The 21,275-nt window shown below is 43.3% G+C and overlaps 1 protein-coding gene across 6 annotated transcripts in view; it reads left to right on the top strand.

The window, feature by feature from the left end:
- Positions 1–15,860, top strand: part of ZFYVE28 (zinc finger FYVE-type containing 28) — a 145,681-nt gene extending 129,821 nt beyond the window's left edge. For all 6 annotated transcript variants that reach the window (XM_042871724.1, XM_042871725.1, XM_042871726.1 and 3 more), the window contains 4 exons: positions 275–391; positions 2,061–2,165; positions 13,447–13,550; positions 13,738–15,860. In XM_042871724.1, coding sequence (XP_042727658.1) covers positions 275–391; positions 2,061–2,165; positions 13,447–13,550; positions 13,738–13,869 — 458 coding nt within the window. In that variant the 3' untranslated portion in view covers positions 13,870–15,860. The remainder of the gene's footprint in view (positions 1–274; positions 392–2,060; positions 2,166–13,446; positions 13,551–13,737) is intronic.
- The last annotated feature ends 5,415 nt before the right edge of the window (positions 15,861–21,275 follow it).

Below are 21,275 nucleotides of genomic sequence, written 5' to 3' on the forward strand. Positions count from 1 at the left end.
AGATGCAGCTGTTTTATTTTGACACAGGAGGAGTGTCCCCTTTCTGCCAAAAAGACAAGGAAGATGTGTTTCAAATTGCAGCTAACATAAAGGCCAGAACATGGCTTGGCCATTACAAGAAATGAATTTAATTAAATCATCAGTTTTTATTACTGATACGAGCTAATGATCTTTCAAATATAAATACCAGGCCATTACTGGTATCAACAAATGTAGTTTTTTAAGGGGGTTGTAATAGCCTAGTGATGTTTTGTCTTTTTTCTCAAACCCCCAGGAGTTGCTGACCAGCTGCAGACAAACTATGCTAGTGATCTTCGAAGTATCTTGAAGACCTTGTTTGAAGTGATGGCAACCAAACCTGAAACAGAAGACAAGGAAAAGCAGAAGAAAGGTAATAACCAGATTAAAGCAGCCTCCACAGTGAATTTCTGCTGGTGGCCCCGTGTGAAAATAGGAATTGTTTGACAAGAATTTCCTTAAAGCCGCGCTGAATTTGGGCTCTGTACAATGTTTTTACCTGAGTTTAAAACAGTCATGAAAATGGACTTTAAGCAGGATGAAATCACTGGAATTCTGTGTATTGGGAGTATGTGTTAAAGCAAATGTTCAAAGCGGTCAGAATGGATCTGCTTTTTTCCATATCTCTGTGTATAACAGAACAGTGTTTTTAGCCTATTTGGTCATAATGTGATGTAGGCAATGTTTGGAGTTCACAGATTCAATTTTTATTTTTATTTTTCCTTGTTCTATTTCACAGTGGATGCATTTTATGTTAGCAAGACAGGTGTCTGTTTGGTGTTTTTGTTTGTTTGTTTTTGCTTCTGGATTTTGAATAGCCATACATGAAAAGCAGACTATAAGATATGAGAATGCCAGTATGATGCTGGAATCTGGCCTGTCTTATATAAATCACAGGATGCTGAGTTTGTTTTCAAAATAGAAAAACATAGCCTTTTTTGAATTCTAGATAATTCAGATAAAGCAGCCAGAACTGAATTATCAGCCACTGCAACACTTTTTTTTATTCTGTTCATTTTTCCTCTATCACCATTCGGATTATTTCTATTTCAAAGATTCAAGTCTGCTAATTTACCTAAAAATAACCATGCCATCTCAGTAAAACTGCAATTACCATTGTCCTTGTGATTACACCTGTCAGCATCTAAAGGTAATCAGAGCTCCTTTCTTTCCTCAGGACTGAAAAGTTTTTCTAGTCCCTTCTCCACTTCTCCATGTTTCAGTGAGGATTTCTGGTGTTTTGTTTTTTTTTTTTATTTTTTTTTCCCCTGGAGATTTTATGTAGAACACTGTGTTAAAAGTTGGTTAAATTTAGCAGGAACAACTCCAATGCAACTCAACTATGCAGTGGAGTAGTGCACAACATGCACGGAAGTCTTCAGTTACTTGCAGCTGAAACTTCCCTGGCGTTTGGTGGTGGCAGGATGTACGGATGTGAAAAGAGACTGACTTTTCACTGGCAAGAAAGAAAAGGGGGTAGACAGAGGTAGGACAAAAATGAAAGAGGGGAATCAAGACTACTGAATATTCAAATGAAAATAATGAAGAAACTGAAGGTTTACAGAATTACCACTAGGAAATAAACGGTTGGCAGTGGTACTTAGAATAATTTCCAGTAAATGAACTGTTAGGTTAAAAAAGAAAGCATGTGAACAAAGGTAAGTATAAACGAAATAAGTGAATGAAAGCCAGGAACTCCTGAGGTGATGCTGTTCTTTGTGATCTGTGTGATATACCTAGGGATTCTCTGTTTTTATCTACTTTGTGAAGTATGCAAAGTTAAAAGTTGAGAAATATAGGATGCAGCTAAGCTGCTGAAAGTAACAGGACTGTATGTCTTGTAACAATATCTTTAATTGCTCTTGTTGTTTCAAAGAAGGATTCAGGAGATTTTTTAAGTGTGTCAGGGTAAAGAAAGAGCAAGAAGTATAAGAAGCCACATATTGATTCTACAGGTATCTAATCCTTGAAGTCCTAACTTTGGTCTTTTAAGTACAGATTGGAAAAATGTGAATTCAGGTACTTTTTGCTTTGTTTTACAGTTAATCAGGGCTTAAGAAGCGCAGCACTGGAAGACTGTGCTTTATGTCAAGAAAGTATATCATCCTCAGAACTTGCAGCAAAAGCCAGAGATGGGGATTTCGAAGGTACTTTTTTTTTTTTTTGTAATTAAAATGAGACAATACTGACATTTAAAAAAAATAAAAATCCATGTTGAAATAGAAAACAAAAACTAAAACAAAAAAGTCTTTTCACGTTTGGTTCTGGGAAGGGAATATAAAATGTTGTCATTATACGGTCTAGAGACAAACTGTATATATATGTCTTCAAGAATTTTTTCTAACTTCCTCATGAAACTCTGTGATCTACAGATTGTCACAGCCATTATGACTGCTTCTGTATCAGTGAAAGAAGGTTCTCCACAGTAAAGACTTTAATACAGCAAGTGACACTACATGTGACAGCTCTCAAACAGCTGTGTAAGCTGTACTGCTGTAAGTAAGGTGGTGCAGCCAAATCGAAGGGCAGCTCTTATGTCCTTAGCTAGATGTGGAGGTTCTACTTTTTTCCCCAGTAGAAATACTTCTCATATTTTATACACATCTGTGTCTGAGGGATATGATCAAAATATTATGGTTACTGTTTTCAAACCCTTCGCCATATTACTTCAAAGTAAGGAAAAGTCAGTTCTAGTAAATCTTCTGAGAGTACTTAAATCTCACTGACTGTAAGATTAAGAGTGAAGGGAAATGCATAATAACTGAAATTTGAGGCAGGATTCAAGCATTATGAGAGCTCAGAAGTTTCTAGTTTGTGTTTTGAATCGGAGCTGAAGGAGTGCTTAGGAGTCAGTTATGACTGCAGCCTTAGTATGGTAAACACTGTATAAAAAATGGATTGAAAGAAGTCAAAGCACTTGCAGTCAAAATATAAGAGAAAAAAAAATAGATGTATGAGATGGAGCAAGCAGGAAAGCAGCTGGCTTTGATCATCAGGGCTGAATGATGATTTCATCACTCCAGGAGCTCTGTTATTGGAGAGGTGTTGTCTCTGGTCAGGTGAAAAACACTAGACAACCAGAAATTGTGAAAATATATTTAAACTTCCCTGAAGTTTAGGTATGCAGTAACTTTGCTGTGCTTTGTTCTGTTGTTGTCCATTTGCCCATGTACATCTTTGTTCCTCCAGTCAGTTTTTGATGGATCCTTTTTTCCAGGATGATGTGAGTGATAAGCAACACACATCTCAGCTTGTATGCAGAAGGGGATGACCAACAGTCTAGAAATGTTAGTTCATGTCGTTTGTAATAAAGATCAGAAATCACAGGAAAACAACAACCTTAAAGATTAGATTTGAAAGAAATTATGTATTTATAAGTTATTTTGTGCTTATATAAAACTCACGGATAGCTTGCTAGCCCTTCTTCTGTAGCTACAGGCTAAAGGATTTCAAATCTAATCTATTTATTTAGAGCAGCAGGGCTAACTTATGTAAAATGTACTGTAGAAAAATTATCGCTTCTGGAGAAAGATGATTTGGGGACAGATAAAGTAAAGAACTATTCAAAATAATTTTAATTGATTTTTCCATTGTGCCATAATTGAGAAAGTGACAGAAGGCACATGAAGAACAAATCTTTAAGCAAAGTATCTGCCATATACAGGCTGACGTGGAAAAGAATGCAAGAGATGATTCACTCCCTACCATTTCAGTTCATTTTCTTTTGTTTTGAATCGATGCCTGATGCTGTCAGTGTATTTGGCTTCCAGAACTGAATGCAAGTTTTTCTGAACTGCAAGGTGCTGAATAACCTTCTCACAGTGGATGTGTATTTCCTCAAAGCAAATTCACTTCCTTCCTATGGCACGTTATTCAGCTTTTAAGACCTTTAGCTTATCATGATAAGGTTTTGTGTATGGAGAAGCACGGCTTCTGAACTGAGATGCTGTTTCCAGGAACAGAGAGCATCAGTCATGATGTTATGACTGGCTGTCTTGGAGGGTGGGAAGGGGGAATCTTCGGTGATCCCAGTAATCCCAGTTATGTACTGGGAGCTCCAATAGCCCAGCAGCACCCAGACAGTGTAAATCAGGTGTGTCCCTGCCCTATGAGAGTGGTAAAACCCACCCTGTAGTTTCAGTGGCATATGAAGATAACTACAGTGGAACAGATCACTGCCAGCAACTTAGTTTGTAAATAGGATGTGTTTCATGTATGTCTGTGGGACAGAAGCAGAGCCTTGTGGGGTAGTCCAAGCCCCTTTTGAAAAAGTAAATTTGAATCCCAGAATCAGCTTGGCTGTCTTGGCACCGTGTTTTGCCATGTTGGCACCTTCTTTGAGTGGGGTCTATAGTCTTGCAGTTACTCTGCTTTTGATACCTGTCCTCATTTGCCAGGAAGGCTTGGGTGAGTGTGAATCCATGTCCTTGCAACATTCTCTGGGAGTCTTATTTGGCTGGTGTGTAAATGCTCGTGCTATTAATAGCTATTAACAGCTACTCTGTGTAAACTAACTTCTTCAGTCTGCTTTGTGATTTAGCGTTCAGGTGGGCCAATGGGCAGAACTTTGTCAGAAAGAGGCACATATGCAATTACAGAATCACAGAATGATTGAGCTTGGCAAGGACCTCAGGTCCCTCTGATTCCATCCCTGCTCCAGGAGGGCTGCCCTGAGCAGGGTGCCTAGGCTTATGTCCTGGCTGCTTTTGGAGATCCCCAAGGAAGTGGACCTATAATGTCTTTGAGTCCCTGTGCTAGAGCTCCATCACTCACATAATAAATGTTTCCTGATGTTTTGATGGAACCTCCTGTGTTTCAGCTTGTGCCTATTGCCTCCTTTCCCAGCATGCAGCACAACTGACAGGAGCCTGGCTTGGTCTTTTTTGCAGCCTCCCTTGAGGTATTTGTGGACATTGGCAAGACTCCACCTGAGCCTCCTCTTCTCCAGGCTGAAGAGCCCCAGCTCTCTCAGGCTCTTCTCATACGGAGAGGTGCTTAGTCTCTTCATCATCTTGGTGGTCACCAAGTTGTTCATTCTGGACTATTTCCAGTATGACCAAATCCTTCTTATACTGGGAGGCATTACAAAATGATAGAGGGTGCAAGGAAGCATGGAGATGAGCTCTCTGACTTCCAAAGCAGAACAAACCAAGATCTACAAAAAGTAGCACCTGAAGTGGATTGTTTTGTTGCATTTGTGGAAACTGTTAGAAGCATCCATCTTGTCCCCTTTCCAGTACATTCCAGACTCCTGTCCTTTCAGGCGCAGGTCACACAGTGTCATTGCTGGCAAAGCTCTTCAGGCTTGTATCTACTACCTATTACTGAGATATTTAGTGATAGCTAATGGGATACAATCTTTGCTGTCTCTAATGCATCCTCCTTGAGATGGATAATTGCAGCAATATTTTAGCCTCAGCAGATACCTGCTTTCCTCCCCAGCTTGTATCACCTTCCCACTTACATAATTGTTGCAGGTCACTGTGGAAGCAATAGCCCCTGACATTGTGCTGGGTGATGTTTGGATACATATGAAGTTGTCTGGTGGTTTGGACAACCTTTGCTGCATTATCAGTGTTCCTTATTTGTTGCAGCAAGCCTGTTGGCTGCATCCTTCAGGCTAAAACTGGGCAGTAGGCCACCAACAAGAATACACTGCAGTTGTCATGTAAATGGGTTCAGTGCAAAGTCTGTGATCATTGCACCAATCTATTGACATTACTGCACCAAAATTAATTATATCCATTTTTTTTACATAATTTCTACATTTAAAATCTTAATGATTTCAGCAAAAAGTGAAGCAGTTTAGAGCAGATGAGCACATAGGTAAGCTCCTCCCTTCTACCATAATGGCATAATACAAGCATGGGTCAAATTGAGAAAGTCCAGCAAGCTACCTGCCAGGAAAACTCTTTCCAACTATCAAATAAAACTCTTTTACCACAAGTACCAAATGCTTAAGTTTGTATTCAAATAATGTTAATTAATAATAAGCAACAACAAAGCCTAGCAGCCCAAACAAACGAACAAAAAAAGTAGTGTTAAGACTTTCCTGAAGGTTCCAGCCTCTACTTAGATTATAAAAATGAATCGGTTGTTGTTTTTGTCATATTTCTCATTCTTACCCTATATAAAACCCACCGGCTGGTCTGGGTCATAAAACAAATATGAATGCTTATTATGAGCCAACTGACATTGGCAAGAGTATAAGAACTGGATCCTGTGACCTCCTGAAGGCTGAAATACAATATACTACAGATTAATTGGCATCCCAAAACAAAAGCATTTTCATTTTCAAAAGTCCAGATGAGCCTGTGGTGTATATATCCATCTTTGCTTTCCTAATGCTCTAGGGTTGGTTGTTGTTGTTGTTGTTTTTGTTTGTTTTGTTTTTTGTTTTGAGGAAGCATATTTATTTATAATTTATAGTTGTAAAAAGCATTCTGTTTTTAAAGAGGGAGAATGCAATATATTTTCCTAGAATATAAGATGAATTCATGCAGTATTCCATAAATGAGTTTTTAATGTAATAAAATATGCTGTGATCATATGATGGAGAAGGTGGCCAGTGGGTACAAAGTGTGTTGTACACAGATCAAATGGTGGTGGCAGCTGCTCAGAAACAAGCAGGTTGGGTTCTTTGCTAGTAGAAAGGACACCAGGGTGTTTGCTGTGAAGTGATAACAGAAGGGCTGTGTGTCCTGGGGCCTTTTATGGTACTGCCTTTATCCCTCTGCCAGCGGTGACTTTGCAGTCTGCACAAGGAGAAGGTTATTGGGAAGTTCTCAAGCTCTGGTGTGGGTCCAGCCAGTCAGATAATAAATTGACCAAGGCGTTTGGGACTGGGAGTGGGCAGCATGAGTCATATAGGGATTAACATTTGTATTTGAAAATAGAAGAAAATTACCTTTCAGTTAACCTACTTAAAGCATATCCCAACTAGGTCAGGGCCATGTTGCTCCCAGAGACTTAATTTGAAACATAGAAATGTGATATCTTTATGCAGTTTGTGTGTCTGGGATCTTGCTTCCAGTCCCAACACATTTACTTTGTATTTGCCAGCAGTTTCCCATATAGACACAGTAAATTGTCTTCTTTGTTTTGATAAGGATTTGTGTGTGTTCCTGTATTTATCAGTATATAAATGTGATGGAACATAAGTCCCTGCTTTCCTTGAAGAAAGGTGAATATTTTAATGTGTCTGTGTCCTGAAGTTTTACAGGCAAGCTAACAAAACAGGTTGTATTCCTGTTATAGGAACAAGCATGAGGCATTCAGAAATCAAAAGGTTTTCTCGAGGAAAATCGGAAAACATTAGGAAGCTGTTCTCTAGGAAAATACTTTTCTGTAGCATCCCACTGCTCTCTGCAGCCATACATTCATTTTCACTCCCCTTTCCTCTCCTGCTCATACAGAACTGCCCTGCTCACAGCCACCTGCTTATAACTCCAGCCATAATCCATGTGCTGTGCCAGCCAGTACAAGTAACTGCTGGTGCCAAATGCTGTTAGCATCTGTTTGCTGCACAACAACACAGTGTTAATCCTCGATCCCTTCCCATCCCATAACTTTCTAGCCCGCCCACTTCTGTCTATGAGCAGCTCCTTGCTGCTCTCCAACCAGCAGCACGAGCACAGTTCAGTAATTTATGGTCCCGAAGCTCGAGTTCTTGTTCACGTTGCTGTATGAAGTCACAGAGTCAAGAAAACCTGCCCGTGCTACAGTGTGTGCAGAACCTAATCACCATCAGCCCAGAATTAGCTGTCAACCCTAGCTGAATGCTTCCATCTTTCTTTTGTCCTCTGCATGCCTGTGGCTATGCTATTATTTATAGTGATGACCAGCAACACTTGCTAAATGAAAGAAGTTAAATTGTTGCACAGTTCAGTGGCCAAACAAGTTCTGTCCATGTAACTTCTCACTTTTTCCTTTTTTAGCATCCCTGCTTCATTGCATGAGAGAAGAATTTAGTGTAAAGTTTTCTAAAATAAGGCACTGTTTTATAATCAGCTGAGCACATTCAATTATGCATGCAACACTACGAGATTTCCAATTGTACAGTTTTGAGGTAGCATTGCAGTAATTCAGTGTGACTTCTGTTTTAAAAACTTGCCCGTGATCTCTTATCTTTTCGAATACCATCTCTCTCTGTCAGCACAGTGTGGAACTTGAGACTTCATTGCAGAGGAGATAACACCCCATAACTACCATGCAGCACCAGCTCATTTGTCTCCACAGTGACATAATTGAGATTTCGATTAGGTTTGAATTTTCTTCACCCTCAAAATACGCATTTTAGTGTTCTGCTGGCATGTGGTATAGATCTACAGTGTCAACTTGATTCTAGTTTTTAGAATCTATGTCAAGAATGTTATTAGAGAAATACTTGCTCTAAATGTGTGTTATTATAATACGTAATTTTTACATAATCACAATCTTTAGGCTTCAGAATATGTTTTATTCTCTGTTCTGAAGACTAGATTAAAAAAAGAAAAAAAGAAAAAGAGGGGATGGGTGCAAAGGAAGAACAGAACATTCTGGGAGAAATCCAGAAGTTGGCTGTTCTGGTTGTTGGTAGCTGTTACAAAGGACTCCCAGTGATGGTTAGTTAGCCCACGGAATGAGTTGCTGATCACACACCTGTCCAGAGAAGATACAGCATGTTGTGGTCAGGATTGTGTTCTATCAGAGCTCTGCAGGGACAAAGTGCCAAGCTGTGCCCCCAGCTCCCTCGCTTTGTGCAGAGTTTCCATCCTAAGGAAGCCATTTGAGAAAGCTGCTCTTGAGGCTAGCCAGCCTGTACCTCTGTTTTCTCCCTCACCTCCCCCCGCCCCAATTTTCATCAAATAATATTCTTGAAGCAGAAAATTATTTTTAATTGAAAAATTTCAAGCCAGCTGTAATCAACACTGAATCTACTGAGCAAGGGAAAAGATTTCTGTGGTACAGTCGCCTCCAAGGAATCTTACATAAAAGTTGGAGTCTACTCAGAATGATATGTGGAAAATTGAATGTCATAAGGGACAAAAAGGTTTGTTTCACCATGGAAGCTGAAGTGAGAGGTGAAGTTGTGTCACCCCAAATCTTAGCTTTTTGTACTTAAAACTGAATTTACCATGGACCACAATTCCTGCATTCATTGAGAGAACTGCAGCAAGGCAGCCTGACCTTTCTTGCAGCTGTGAGGACAATGCACGTTGATGGCTACAGAGGTATGACTTTCACAGGCTGCAGGAACAGCCCTCCTAAGGATGGTTGGTAAACGTGTACTCGGGGTTATGCATGATGTGCTCTGAAGTCTATTATGCATCAATCTGGAAGGAACTTCCAGATGGAGTTCTGCATGAGGGGTATGTGGTAAAAACAGAAGATGAGGGATCCTCTGAGCTGTCAGGCACTGCAGTAAGCTTATGGCTCTGCAGGGAGTCAGGGTATGCTTACTTTCTAATGTGTTTGTTTTCTTTCAGTCTATCAGATTTGATAGATGAAGGCAACTTGCAGGCTCCAACACCTCTGGGGATATTTTCTGCCCATCTCACCCAGTCTCTTGTGTCTCAGTGTCACAGTGCACTTGTGCTTTCTCTAAGAGCTCAGTGTCACTTCTGAGCTGTGGCTCTACTGTGTCAGAACTTGGATTTGGATAGTATATGCTCATAGAGAGTTAGGTTCAGTTTTTAATTCTGATCTTTCAGTCTTCAGAGTTGCTGCTGCCAAAATGCACTGAGCTCTCACTGAGGCATGCACTGCAGTGCATCCTGATGCTGCTTCAGTCAGCGCTGCTGATGGATCCAGGTGTAGGCTCTCTTCACCTGCTTTGAGACACAAACGTTACCCTTCTTTTGGTCAGGTTACATATGGCTGCAGCAGTTTTGTAGCAGGCATTTAAGCAAAATAAATTCATGTGGGCTTTTTGACACTGTTTCTAGTGTCTGAATTTTGTCATGATTGTGTTTTTCTTCTTAAAGTTCCACCGCTTTGGATTTATATCAGATTTTAACTTCTGTAGCATAGAATGAACTTTTTTAGCCGCTGAGGTTGCAGAGACATGTAAAGGTGAATTCTGAAAACTACAGTATAAAATGAAACAAAAGACCATGAAGTTTCTCACTTTATTGGCTGTCATAATGAAAGACTTCTGAATAGTTTGGAGTTGGAAATGCTGTTTCTCTTTTTCTTGAAATGTCTTCTTTAGTTTTCACACCATTTCATCTCGAGTTGTTTTTTTCCTTTCTCTAAACTTACTCTTCATTAAAATACTCATTTCACTTCTTTTCTCTGCCTTTTTCCTGTACATGCTTTTCATGTTTTCTTCTAAAATTCATTTCTCTGCTCTGTCTCGTTAATCCCTTCCCTCCCTCCCTCCTCCTCTTTGATGTTTCTGCCTTGGTCTTTAGCTGTTTCCCAACAGATTTCTTAGCTCTTATTGCCTGATAAAGCAGAGGGCCAATTAGCCCACAAGCGAACCTTTCCTCCAAGCCTGCTGCAAGTCCCTGAAGCACAGGCAGGCAGGGCTTCTGAGACTGGATGCTTCCATCTGCTGCTGTGTGCAGAGCAGCAGAGCTCGAAGAAGGACTGTAATGGTAAAAGCCTTTGGGTGCATTGCTGCTGCCCTGCTCCCAGCCTGTCTGTGGGATAATGCTGGAGGTTTAAGCTACTCACACTGAAGCTTCATACCCTCGTGAGGCTGCTCTTCTGAGAATATTTCCAAAACCTGTTCTATAAAAAGCCTGATGACTCAGTCCTTAATGTATATAAGTCAGAATGCTGCTCCCAAGGTTGAGTGAGATAAAGCTTGTGACAGGACCTAGGGATGCGGGTTCCATCACCACTGGGGCTTGTGTGATCTTTCCCAGCCTCATCTTCCTGTGAGTGCTGGAAGGTCCAGGCTGGGCTTCATTCCTGAGCAAGGGCAGTACCTCAAAATGAAGCTTCTGTCGCTATCCAGCATAAAGAGCATTCCATACTTTATATTGAATGGAAGTCACGTGTGGAAGCAAAAGCACAGGTCTGATGACCCCCAGAGGTTCCTATTTCACCACGGCATGAGTGTATGGTTTGGGTGAGGCATTTCTGTACTGATTCTCCCCACACAGAGTGGTGACTGAAAGCAGACAATGCATGCATGGCATTTTAAATGTTACATGCCTTTATGTAACAAAGTGTTACTATTTGGGGTGTGCTGCAGTGCGGCTGACTTTGGTGCAAGGAATTTGGGCATTAGGAGGGCACTGGAACCCAGAAGCAAAGGGGCACAGTGCTGGTTGCATGGTTCTAAGTGCTTCGGTGCGCCGAGTCTCTGTCCGGGGGCAGGTGTCTCAGGCTGCCCAGAGAGTTGTGGGTGCCCCATCCCTGGACGTGGCTCAAGGCTGGGTTGGATGGGCCCTGGGCAGCCTGAGCTGATGAGGGTAGCCAGCCCATGGCATTGGTTGGGTCTGGGTGGGCTTTAAGGCTCCTTTCAACCCAAACCATGCTATGACATTGTGTCCTTGGACTGTTCTGCTGGTGCATTCATTCTGGAGAGGTGAGTTGGCCAAACTGAGACCAGTTTGAAAGTAAAAGGTGTTTCCCTAGTCTGGTAGAACATGCTGCAGGGAGGGTTATATCTTTCTGTACACTGAGTGCCAGTGACATGTGATTTTTAATATTTTATGTTACGCAGTTATTAAAACAAGGTATTCAGATGAATTCATCCGACAGTCAAGTAATTGTGTAACTATGGATTATGTGACTATTATGAGTTTATAAGGTCACTATTTACCAAAAAACTTCTGTTTCTGTCTTTTTTGGCGATTTTCCCTTTTATGTAGCTCTGGGGATAGTTGAATCCATGTAAAGTCACTTAAAACAACTTTTTCACCAGCGCATATCAGGGGCAGCAACAGAACAAAGCAAACAACACGAAACCTGAATGGTCAGCTCCTCCTGATAGGAAAGCTGGTTTCTGCTGATGAGCTCCAGAGTTGCATTAGTTTGATCTGGGAAAAGGAGGAGTTATGGGAGAGGATACTCCATACTGTCCTGATGCAACCTATACAAAAAGGATCTGTTTTTTGTGGTTTCTCCAATGTAAGTGATAGGAAGTTTTCAAAGTCGGCATCACAGACTGATTTCAGGGGTGATTTTCACTGGGTGAGTTATGTGCAGTGGCTGGGCAAGCTGCAGAGAGAAGAGGGAAATCCTTTGGTTTCACTGACATCACTGCTTCGACTTAAGCTGGCAGTGCCACCTCTTCCTGCTGCCGTGGGAAGGCATGGCTTTTAAAAGGGATTTTGTGACCTTACTTCCCCACAGAACTGCTCTGGTGTTCCCAGGGATAAGGTGAAGGCTGTTATGTGCAGTCCTCAAAATCCTTCAGAATCTGAAGTTGTGTTCAGATGTCTTTCTGCCTGCTTTTTTGAACATTTTTCCGCATTGGTATGCTTATCTTTTAATTATCTTTAGTTTTAATTTCACACGTGCTGCTATATGACAAAGACTGGTCAGTTACATTTGGCCGATGGAAATAGTGGAATGAGCTGAATTTTCATGTAATCATCTTCCTTCTTCCTGTAGCCATCGTCCACTTGATCTCCACATTAAGTGCACCGTATAGTTTGTTGTTTGATTACGTGCTCCTCGGGGCAGGGATTTTGCTTGTCAGCATATAAATCAGCAGTCACTTGGGCCACATACTGTAAATAGTGCTTGGAGGGAAGTTCCAGGTGGGTAAATACGCCCAGCAGTTTGCATTCCACTGTGCCCATGGATTCCTTCTGGATAGAACTTGGCTTGCCCTTGATTAGACTTTTATTAACCTAATTAAGCAATCGGCTCCATCATTTCTACACTCATAATTTTAGTCTCCCAGAAGTCACGTCAGCCTGTCACAGACAGAAGCAGCTCAACAGAAGCAAGCCCAATACTTTCTGCTTTGCCAAAAACAAATCATTTCACTGCTTGGCTTCTGTGAGAGGTTATAGAGCTCCCAGGAAAAATAAACATTCGAGACATGCTGTTAGGGATAATGCTTGAGTTCTTTTTCTGGTGTCTTGTATGTGTGATTTTCAGTATTTGCTTCATTGCTGGTAAGGCAACCAGCCAGAAGGAGTTCTGATAATTTACCAGCAAATAACTGGGCTCTGAGCTGATTATCTGCTTGCCTAATTGTAGGAAGAGCAGCCAGCTTTCCTGTCGCAGTGGCTGAAGGGGCTGGGGATGGTCAGAGCCCTCAGCATGTTTTGCTCATCCTGGAGGTGACCGCCTCAGAGCAGCCCTCCCTGATTCCTCAGCCTACCCACCTGCCTGCTCACACAGTGCTTGGAGAGACCTAGATGAAAGCTGCTGTCTTTATGTTTTTATCCTCCCCGCTCCCTGGAGGACCTGGCAGCCGCATGCTTGGTGCTATTCCCTTTTGATTTATTTCCCCTTCTGTTGCTGTGCTTCTGACAGATCCTCCTGACTGGGTTCCAGATGAAGTCTGCAGTTACTGCACTGCCTGCAAGGCTCCATTCACGGTCATCCGCAGGAAGCACCACTGCAGGAGCTGTGGCAAGGTAATGACTGTCAGATGCAGGGGAACGCACTGAGAGCCACATGCTCACGCCCAAGAATTTCAAGCAATGAGTGTTTGCGTTTGTTGACTGTTCAGCTACGTGGGATGGCTGCTGTGTGTAGGTGAGGTCTGCTTTTCCTCACTCCATTCTCCAAGGAACTCAAGTGCAATCTCCTCTTGTTTTCCAGATCTTCTGTTCCCGCTGCTCCTCCCACTCTGCGCCATTACCTCGTTATGGTCAGATGAAGCCTGTCCGCGTTTGCACTCACTGTTACATGTTCCATGTCACTCCTTTCTACAGTGACAAAGCCGGTATCTGACGTATTAAAGTACTGCTGTGTCCATGGAGTCTGACACGGACCGATGCATTTGAGCTAAGCCAAGAGTTAATGTGAAAGAGGGACCGGGTGAGGGTGTGTAAGCTTTGACATCCGTCGTTATAAATTTTGTACAGACAGTTTTTACTGCATTTTACTAAGCTGCTAAAGGGAAGGATGAAGCGTCTGTAGCTCTAAGGCTGCAGTACAGTCTTCCATAAATTTATAACATTAATGTTACGATGCCATATGCAGAACAAATGCACTGCGTGGAAAGAAATAGGGCTCAGAGAACTGAACAAGCGTTGCTGCTTATCTGTCATGCTAAGCTCAGAGCAGGTGGTTAACTAGTTCCTCACAGCAGAGCAGCCCCAGAGCTTGGACATGGAATGTGCTCACTAACTCCAGCATGGCTGTGGGCATCAGCCCTCTCCCTCCCGTTGTGGTTTAACTTTCCCAGCACTGGGGGTTTTGTACCTATGACAGGATTCATTAAAGCAAAATACTTTGAATCCATTTTCAGTATTTCTAAAAGCAAAACTTTCTTTGAATCACAGGATTCACACTGGAGATCCTGAGGCAATACATTTCTGTTGCCTTTCACGTACTGAGCAGAGTAATAACTCCAAGTTGTCTTCTAAAAATTAAGATTTACGACTCCTAGTTCCATATTGTTTATAATCAGCATCACTTGTGCTAAATTCTGGTAACAGAATTATGACAGAGCTTTGATTTCTGTATCAGCACCTAAAACTTAACGAAACAAACTTCAGAGGAAATGATTACCAAATGCATGAATTAATATTGAAATGCATACTTTTGGAAGAGCTTAGCAGCAGAATTCAGTATTGTGACAAATGATTTATCCCATGCAAGTTTTTAAAATGATTTTTAAAGGCAAACTTGATATATTGGAAAGGTCCTACAATGGTCAACCAGAGAAGGGTTCGTGTTGTCCATATTTGGCAGAGTAACCATGTAAAATACTGCATACTGCGTCTTCACTCATGCTAACAAATTGGAAGTCGTTTGTATTTGTTTGAAACACCAGGAATTCATTCCTGTTTGCACTTGGAAAGAAGTAAGATTCACATGGATTCCTGCTATGATCTTGCACAAACTATTACAGTGGGAGCTCCCTGAGCGCTGAGTTTCAAAGCCGTCTGGACAAGCTTTGAGTTAGCCACATTAAAAGCAAGGCTCTGTGTGCTGTGGTTACAGAGGAAGGGAGATCAAGAGCTCTTTGCTTATCCCCTTTCCTGACATGCAGTGTTACACGGTGTGTTTCATAACGATAACTTCAACAAAGAGATGAGGGAAGTTGTTCGCAGTGTCATGCTCAAGAACTCATCATTCCAAGTGACAAAACAAAACTGGCCGGAGTGATTTTCTTTGGTTTTAGTTTACCTTGTGGACATTCCCTTCATTATGTGGTTTTATGTTAAGCATTAATGAGCCATCGAAAGCTATCACAGTTTGGCACTGCTGTCATTTTAAATCAGGTGAAGCAGCTTCACCTGGCTGATGCGTCACACACAAGCTATAAGATGCTGTTTGTAACCAATGCCAGCTGTAATCTAATCTGTTATCCTCACCTTATTTATATTTTTCCTGGTTTTTTTTCCCTGAAATTCCTCCAATGGAATCCTCGAGTGGGAGTGTCAGCACTCAGCAGGGCTGCAGCAGTGCGGGGTGGGCGGGCGCGCGGTGCAAGCAATGGTACTTATTCAGGCTTAAATCTCAGGCTTCACATTGCAATGATTATTGCAGTTTTATTTTTAGAAAGAAAAAAAACCAACAAATTTAATGCTTCTTTTATAGGATAAAAATACAAAAACTTCAGTTGTGTAATAAATATGCACAAAAAGTTGCTTCTGTGAGAACAAAAATCTTATTTAATGGACTGGATATTTATTCAAGCTTGTTTTTATTTTGTAAATGCTGTAATTCAGAATCATTTCCATAAATATGATATTTAAAGATCTCAGACACTATAGTTTCTTATGTAAATACAGACTCCTATTTCTCTTACTGAAAAGCACAATGACTATATCAATACTAATATACATTTGCCTCAAGGAAGACTTTCATCTTGTAATCTCTTCAGATAATTAAAATGTCAGGACTTTCTACTTCCCTGTGCTGGATTGCGCTTTCATTTCTGGGTCTGTTGGTGTGCAGTGACAGCTGCCAGACTATCGAGGAAACTGTCCTTAATTATTTCTCACTTTGCCCACTTTGCAAATGCCATGAAGGAAAAGAGCTGATGCAGAGGGATGGCAGTGCCAGCACCAGCCTGTCCACCTGCCTGATGGAACTGCACTGGGTTTGGGATTCTTTTCTTTTCCCATAGGATTCAGTGCAAGGCTTTGGGATGCCATTTCCCTGCAGAAGTGTTACAGCTCTGTACTGTTGGGATGTTTGCTTCAGTGTTGCTACAGCAGGAAAAATGAATGGGATGTCTGCACGCAGGCTTAGGATTGCAGTTGAATTAATGTGTATATATTTATGGACAAATAATGCTCTATAAATAAGTGAAGAGTAGAGCTTCCTCAAAGGAAATTCATGAAATTCATGTTGCTGCAGTACTTGTCAGAAGAAAAGGCCCAGCACTGTGTTGCACTGTGGTTTTCCCTTCCTGTTGGGGTGCTACATAGGCAGAGATACAAGGTAAGGTGTGAGCGACGTGGCCACCATTCACCTGCTGGCTGCCCTGGCCATGAGAGGAGCTTTGGCAGAGAGTCTCTGCTTTGTGTGGGAGATGAAGGACTGAAGAGGTCACAAGGCAGTACAGGGAGGAGGGAGCTGGGGGAAGCGATGTGTGAGGGAAACAACCTCTCAGCTTTGGCTGATCTGGAAGGAGAAGGATCAGAGCTGGGGTGTGTGCACAGTGGGGAACACAAAGCCTTGGCTGTAGGAGTGGAGGGGGCAGAGGACGCGGCCATAGGGATTCAGAACACAGCCCCACCGCGCCTGTTCCTGGAGCTGGAGGAAAGCAGCAGCGCTCTCAGTGCCTCGTCCCCAGCTGAACCCGCTGTCGGTTTATGCAAAGTCAAAGCTGCTGGTGCTGCATCCTCCCGTTGCCATGGTAACCCCGATAGCATCTCATCAGCAGGCACCAGGACTGCAGCGCTCCATCCCCGCACAGGCTGCAGCTTTCTGCTTTGTCAGAGGGATTGCGATGGCTCCAGCATCCTCATTTGTGCTGGAGATCACAGCGCTTGCTGTCAACCTTTTTCTGATAGTAACACCTTACTGAATTGTATTGTGCTGTATTTATTATGCTTGTCTGGAAGAGCTCTCCTCAATGGGCACACTTTAGAGTATTTTAGGATCCTTCAGCATTTTCCCTTCTTCACCCTTCCCCCATGCTGCCATCCACCTTCTCTTTCCTGCTGCATGGGAATCGGCCTCGCAGCAAAGAGCAGAGGCTGCACTTAACAGCTCAGCAGCTTTTAGCTCTGTGGCTTCCCCCCAGGTTCCAGGCACGGGCTCATTTCAAACCTCTAATTGGTGTCTTTGGCCCTGCAAGAGCATCCCCTTCTCGAGTCCTTCCTGTTGTCCCGCAGTGCCCCTTGGCTTTGCAGAAGGAGAAGGGACAGATCTTTGGTCTGAGGTTTTAATAGGTGTTGGGGTGATAGATGTTATAGAGGCTGTGATTTTGTATCTGGCTTTCTCTCCCATGGTCTCAAATCAAGAAATGGCAAAGCATTGCCAGAAGGATGAAGCGAAGACTTGTTACAGTAAATCTGGAAATGTGGAGGTAATGTTTTAATGAAATAATTGGTCTGAAAACAAGCTGTGACTGCAGGTACCGGGGCCACGCTTGTGCACAGAACAAACCAGTCGATTAGTGCTTCATGAGCTCATTTCTTGTGCTCGCTAACCATGAAAGCTCTGAAGTCTGAGGCGTGGGCCCAGATGTTCCCTTCTGTTTCACTCAGCTGTATGGCGTTGAGTTGTTGCTTTCTGCATGGCATTTTTCTGCACACCACCACCACAGGGTTGCTGTTTGGGATCTGACTGAGCTGGTCAGCAGGAAAGACCATGGAATGCACCCATGGCTGCCAGGACCTGGGGCTGCTGCCATCCCCTCCTTCCTGCAGGCTGGTGAGAAGTACAGAGATTTTATTTCCTGTGCATAACCATTGCCAAGCATTTATACCACCTGAACAAGCACTAAGCCAGTGTGTTGTTTCACAAAGTCTTATTTACATATTTTTACCGTTTTCCATAGTGCTTTACAGGGCAATGAAATGTTACTGCCACAACTTTTTTATTCTCCAAATTAATAATAAAAAAGGAAAGAAAGAAAGAAAACTGCAGTAGGGAGGGTGTTTGAGGTGACTACTTTCTAGGCAATATTTCAGCAGTGCCCAGCTTTCAGGCTTTGCCTGGAATTAGGCTGTGATATCCCTGAGCTTGTCAGCATGGGGGAAGATGCTTTGAAGAAGTAGCCTTGAGCAGAGCTAGTGCTGAGAAGTGCTGTAAGGACCTCCCACAGGGCATGCTATGCCTGGAGAGCTGCAGGTGCCCCAGCCCACTGTGGGGCATTGGAATTGAATGCAATGCAAGGTCCCTTCCACCCCAAACTGTTCTGTGATTGGAGGACAGGATGTGTGAGGGGCAGCTGCAGCCCTTCGTTTTGTACAGCCCAGAGCAGAGGGGTCTGACCAGAAGCTTCGTGGCAGATGACTAGTAATAGAATGAGACATAATGGCCTTAATAAGTTGCACCTGGAGAGGTTCAGGTTGGTTATTAGGGAAAATTTATTCTCTAAAAGAGTAATGAGTATGGGCTGTCCATGGAGGTGGTTGAAATATTGCCCCTGGAGGTGTTCAAGAAACATGTAGATGTAGTGCTGAGGGACATGTTAGTGGGCACGGGGAGGACAGGTCAACGGGTTGGATTAGATGACCTTACAGGTGTTTCCAATCTTAATGATTTCATGACCCGGCAGGCTGAAAGAGCTGGGGCTCTTCAGCCTGCAGAAGCCTCTGGAGCTACATTATAGCAGCCTTCTAGTACCTGAAGAGTGCCTACAGGAAAGCTGGGGAAAGACTTTTTATAAGGGCAGGTAGTGACGGGATAAAGGGAGATGGCCTTAAACTGGAAGAGAGTAGATTTAGACCAGATATTAGAAAGAAATTCTTTACTGTGAGGATGATGAGGCACTGGTACAAGTTGTCCAGGGAGGCCGTGGATGCTCTCTCCCTGGAGGAGTTCAAGGCCAGGCTGCATGGTGCTGTGAACAACCTGGTCTAGAGGGAGGTGCCCCTCTGCTACAGGGGGTTTGGAACTAGACGTACTTACAGGTCCCTTCCAACCCAAACCATTCTATGGTTCTATGATTTTTCAGCACCTTCTCTTCCCATGCCACCCTGGGAATGGTCCTGTGCCAGGGCTGGTGTCATACTGGTGTATGGCTGCAGACAGCAGGGAAGAAATATGTAACACAGATCAAACACAGTGGAGGAGGAAGCTGGGAAAAGTGTGCTGCTGTCTGAGAATCCAGGGTCTAAAAGAAGGGAGGGAAAGTCTGGAACTGCAAAGCTCTCACTGTGTGCAGTTGCCATCGGCAGGAAAGCAGGGAGGATAACCCTGCTGGGGAGCAGGGCATAGATTAAAGCAGCTGCACCTGCCCAAACATTACTGTGACACATAGAAGAAGACACACAAATGCCATACCTCAATCTTCTCAGTACACTGTAAGACTGAGATGGTGAAGTTCCCAGGCTCTGATGCTTAAACTTTGAAGCTTAGCCTTTCCCCACAGCCTGAGCTCCTCTTTCCTGAAAAGGCCCCTTTTACTCTGTGCCTGCCACTGGGACTCTTCTCTAGAGATGTGAGAAAGAGTGTGTGTAGAAAACATCTAAGCCACTCCATATAAATAGGTGCCTGTGGTGGCTTTGGTTTTCAGCTCTCAAATGTCAGTTTCTCCTTAAAAGGGTTGGTGTGCCATAGGCTCCATGCTCTTTGACAGGCTGCCCTCATCCTAAAAGCAGACTCTGGCTTTCGTTTGATTTGTTAAAAATCTCCAGTCCTGCTGAACACTTCAAGCACAGGTCAAGGTCAACTTCCGAAGAATCAATTCTGCTCTCATTTCCATTCCCTCCTTGGGGCTTGTGGGGGCAGCTCTGTCTCAGTTGTTGTGCCCTGACATCCTGAGAATGCTCAGCACATGAGGGGATATAGCAGTGGCTCTCTGGTGCAAATGTAAGCACCTGAGGAAATTTGGAATATGTTCCTGGTGACTGCACTGGGAATAAGAGAGCAATGCGGTGCTGCAGGATGTCAGCAGCACTGCAGTGTAGGAGCTGCAGTCTGGGGGTCGCAGCACTGATATCTTCTCTGGCTAAGTGTAGCACAGAACGAGCAGTTTGTTTTGTGGTAACAATGCAGTTAATTACATTTGGAAGTGACTGACTGCCTGTCTGCTTGGAGGAGCATCTCAGCCACGTCTGTGCATCCTATGTTGCATAACCACAAGGAAGACATCTCCTATCTGCCTGCCTCTCTGATTGTCCTCTTCCCATGCCCCTGTCCCACAGTGCTGGACCTGACGTCCTGCTGCTCTCACCTTACTCCCAGCAGCCAGCTGGATTTGTTCCTGCTTTTTTTTTTTTTTTTTTTTCCTTTTCTGTTCTTTTCTTTTTTTTGTGCCAAGCCTTTTGGCTTAATCATAGTTTCTCCTCTTTTAATGGACCAGCATCTGTGGTGGCAATAGGCAGTGCTCTCACAGCACTCCTGCTCTACCTGCTGACACAGCACTGCACTGTGCAATTGCACTTTTAGGTCAAGAGCTCAGACATAGCATGGGAACTGATGGTGAGCACTGAGTGCTCCTGCTCAGCTTAGCACACAGTGGCACTGCTTCAACACAAAGCACACCGTTTGGGTGAGTTGCAGGTGGTTTAGTCCTCCCAAAGCTTTCCCATCACAGATGTTATCAGAGGTCCCACTGATCTCAGGGGGCTCTCAAGAGCCTGGCACAAGCATGGCAGTGGGATAAAAGCAGCAAATCTCATTGCAACTTCTAACCCCCCCGGGAGAATTCTCATCCCCTCTCCCATCCCTGCTGCCACCGTCTTGGCCCCAGTGTCTTCTCTGGGGCTGGAAATGGCTGGTTGTCCCTATAAATAGCAGCTGGTGACAGAGCGTGGAACAGCAGCACGGCAGTGCGGAGCTGGTGTGACACCATGTGGCAGCCACAGAGGTTGTTGAGATTGAAAGGGAAAAAAAAAAAAGAAAAAAAGTCTTTTCGTGGCCTCCTGTGCTGCTTGTTTGTTAATTGGTGTTGGCAAGCGCTCACAAACTAGAGAGCTGAGCTGGGAGCAGAGCCAGACTGCTCCACAGCCCCAGTCCCGCACTGAAAGACCTTGGTCCATCCCCTTTGCTTGGAAGTCTCC

This window comes from Lagopus leucura, unplaced genomic scaffold (assembly GCF_019238085.1).
Source record: "Lagopus leucura isolate 7727_CA_CO unplaced genomic scaffold, USGS_WTPT01 Super-Scaffold_100004, whole genome shotgun sequence".
In the NCBI taxonomy this organism is placed as follows: Eukaryota; Metazoa; Chordata; class Aves; order Galliformes; family Phasianidae; genus Lagopus; species Lagopus leucura.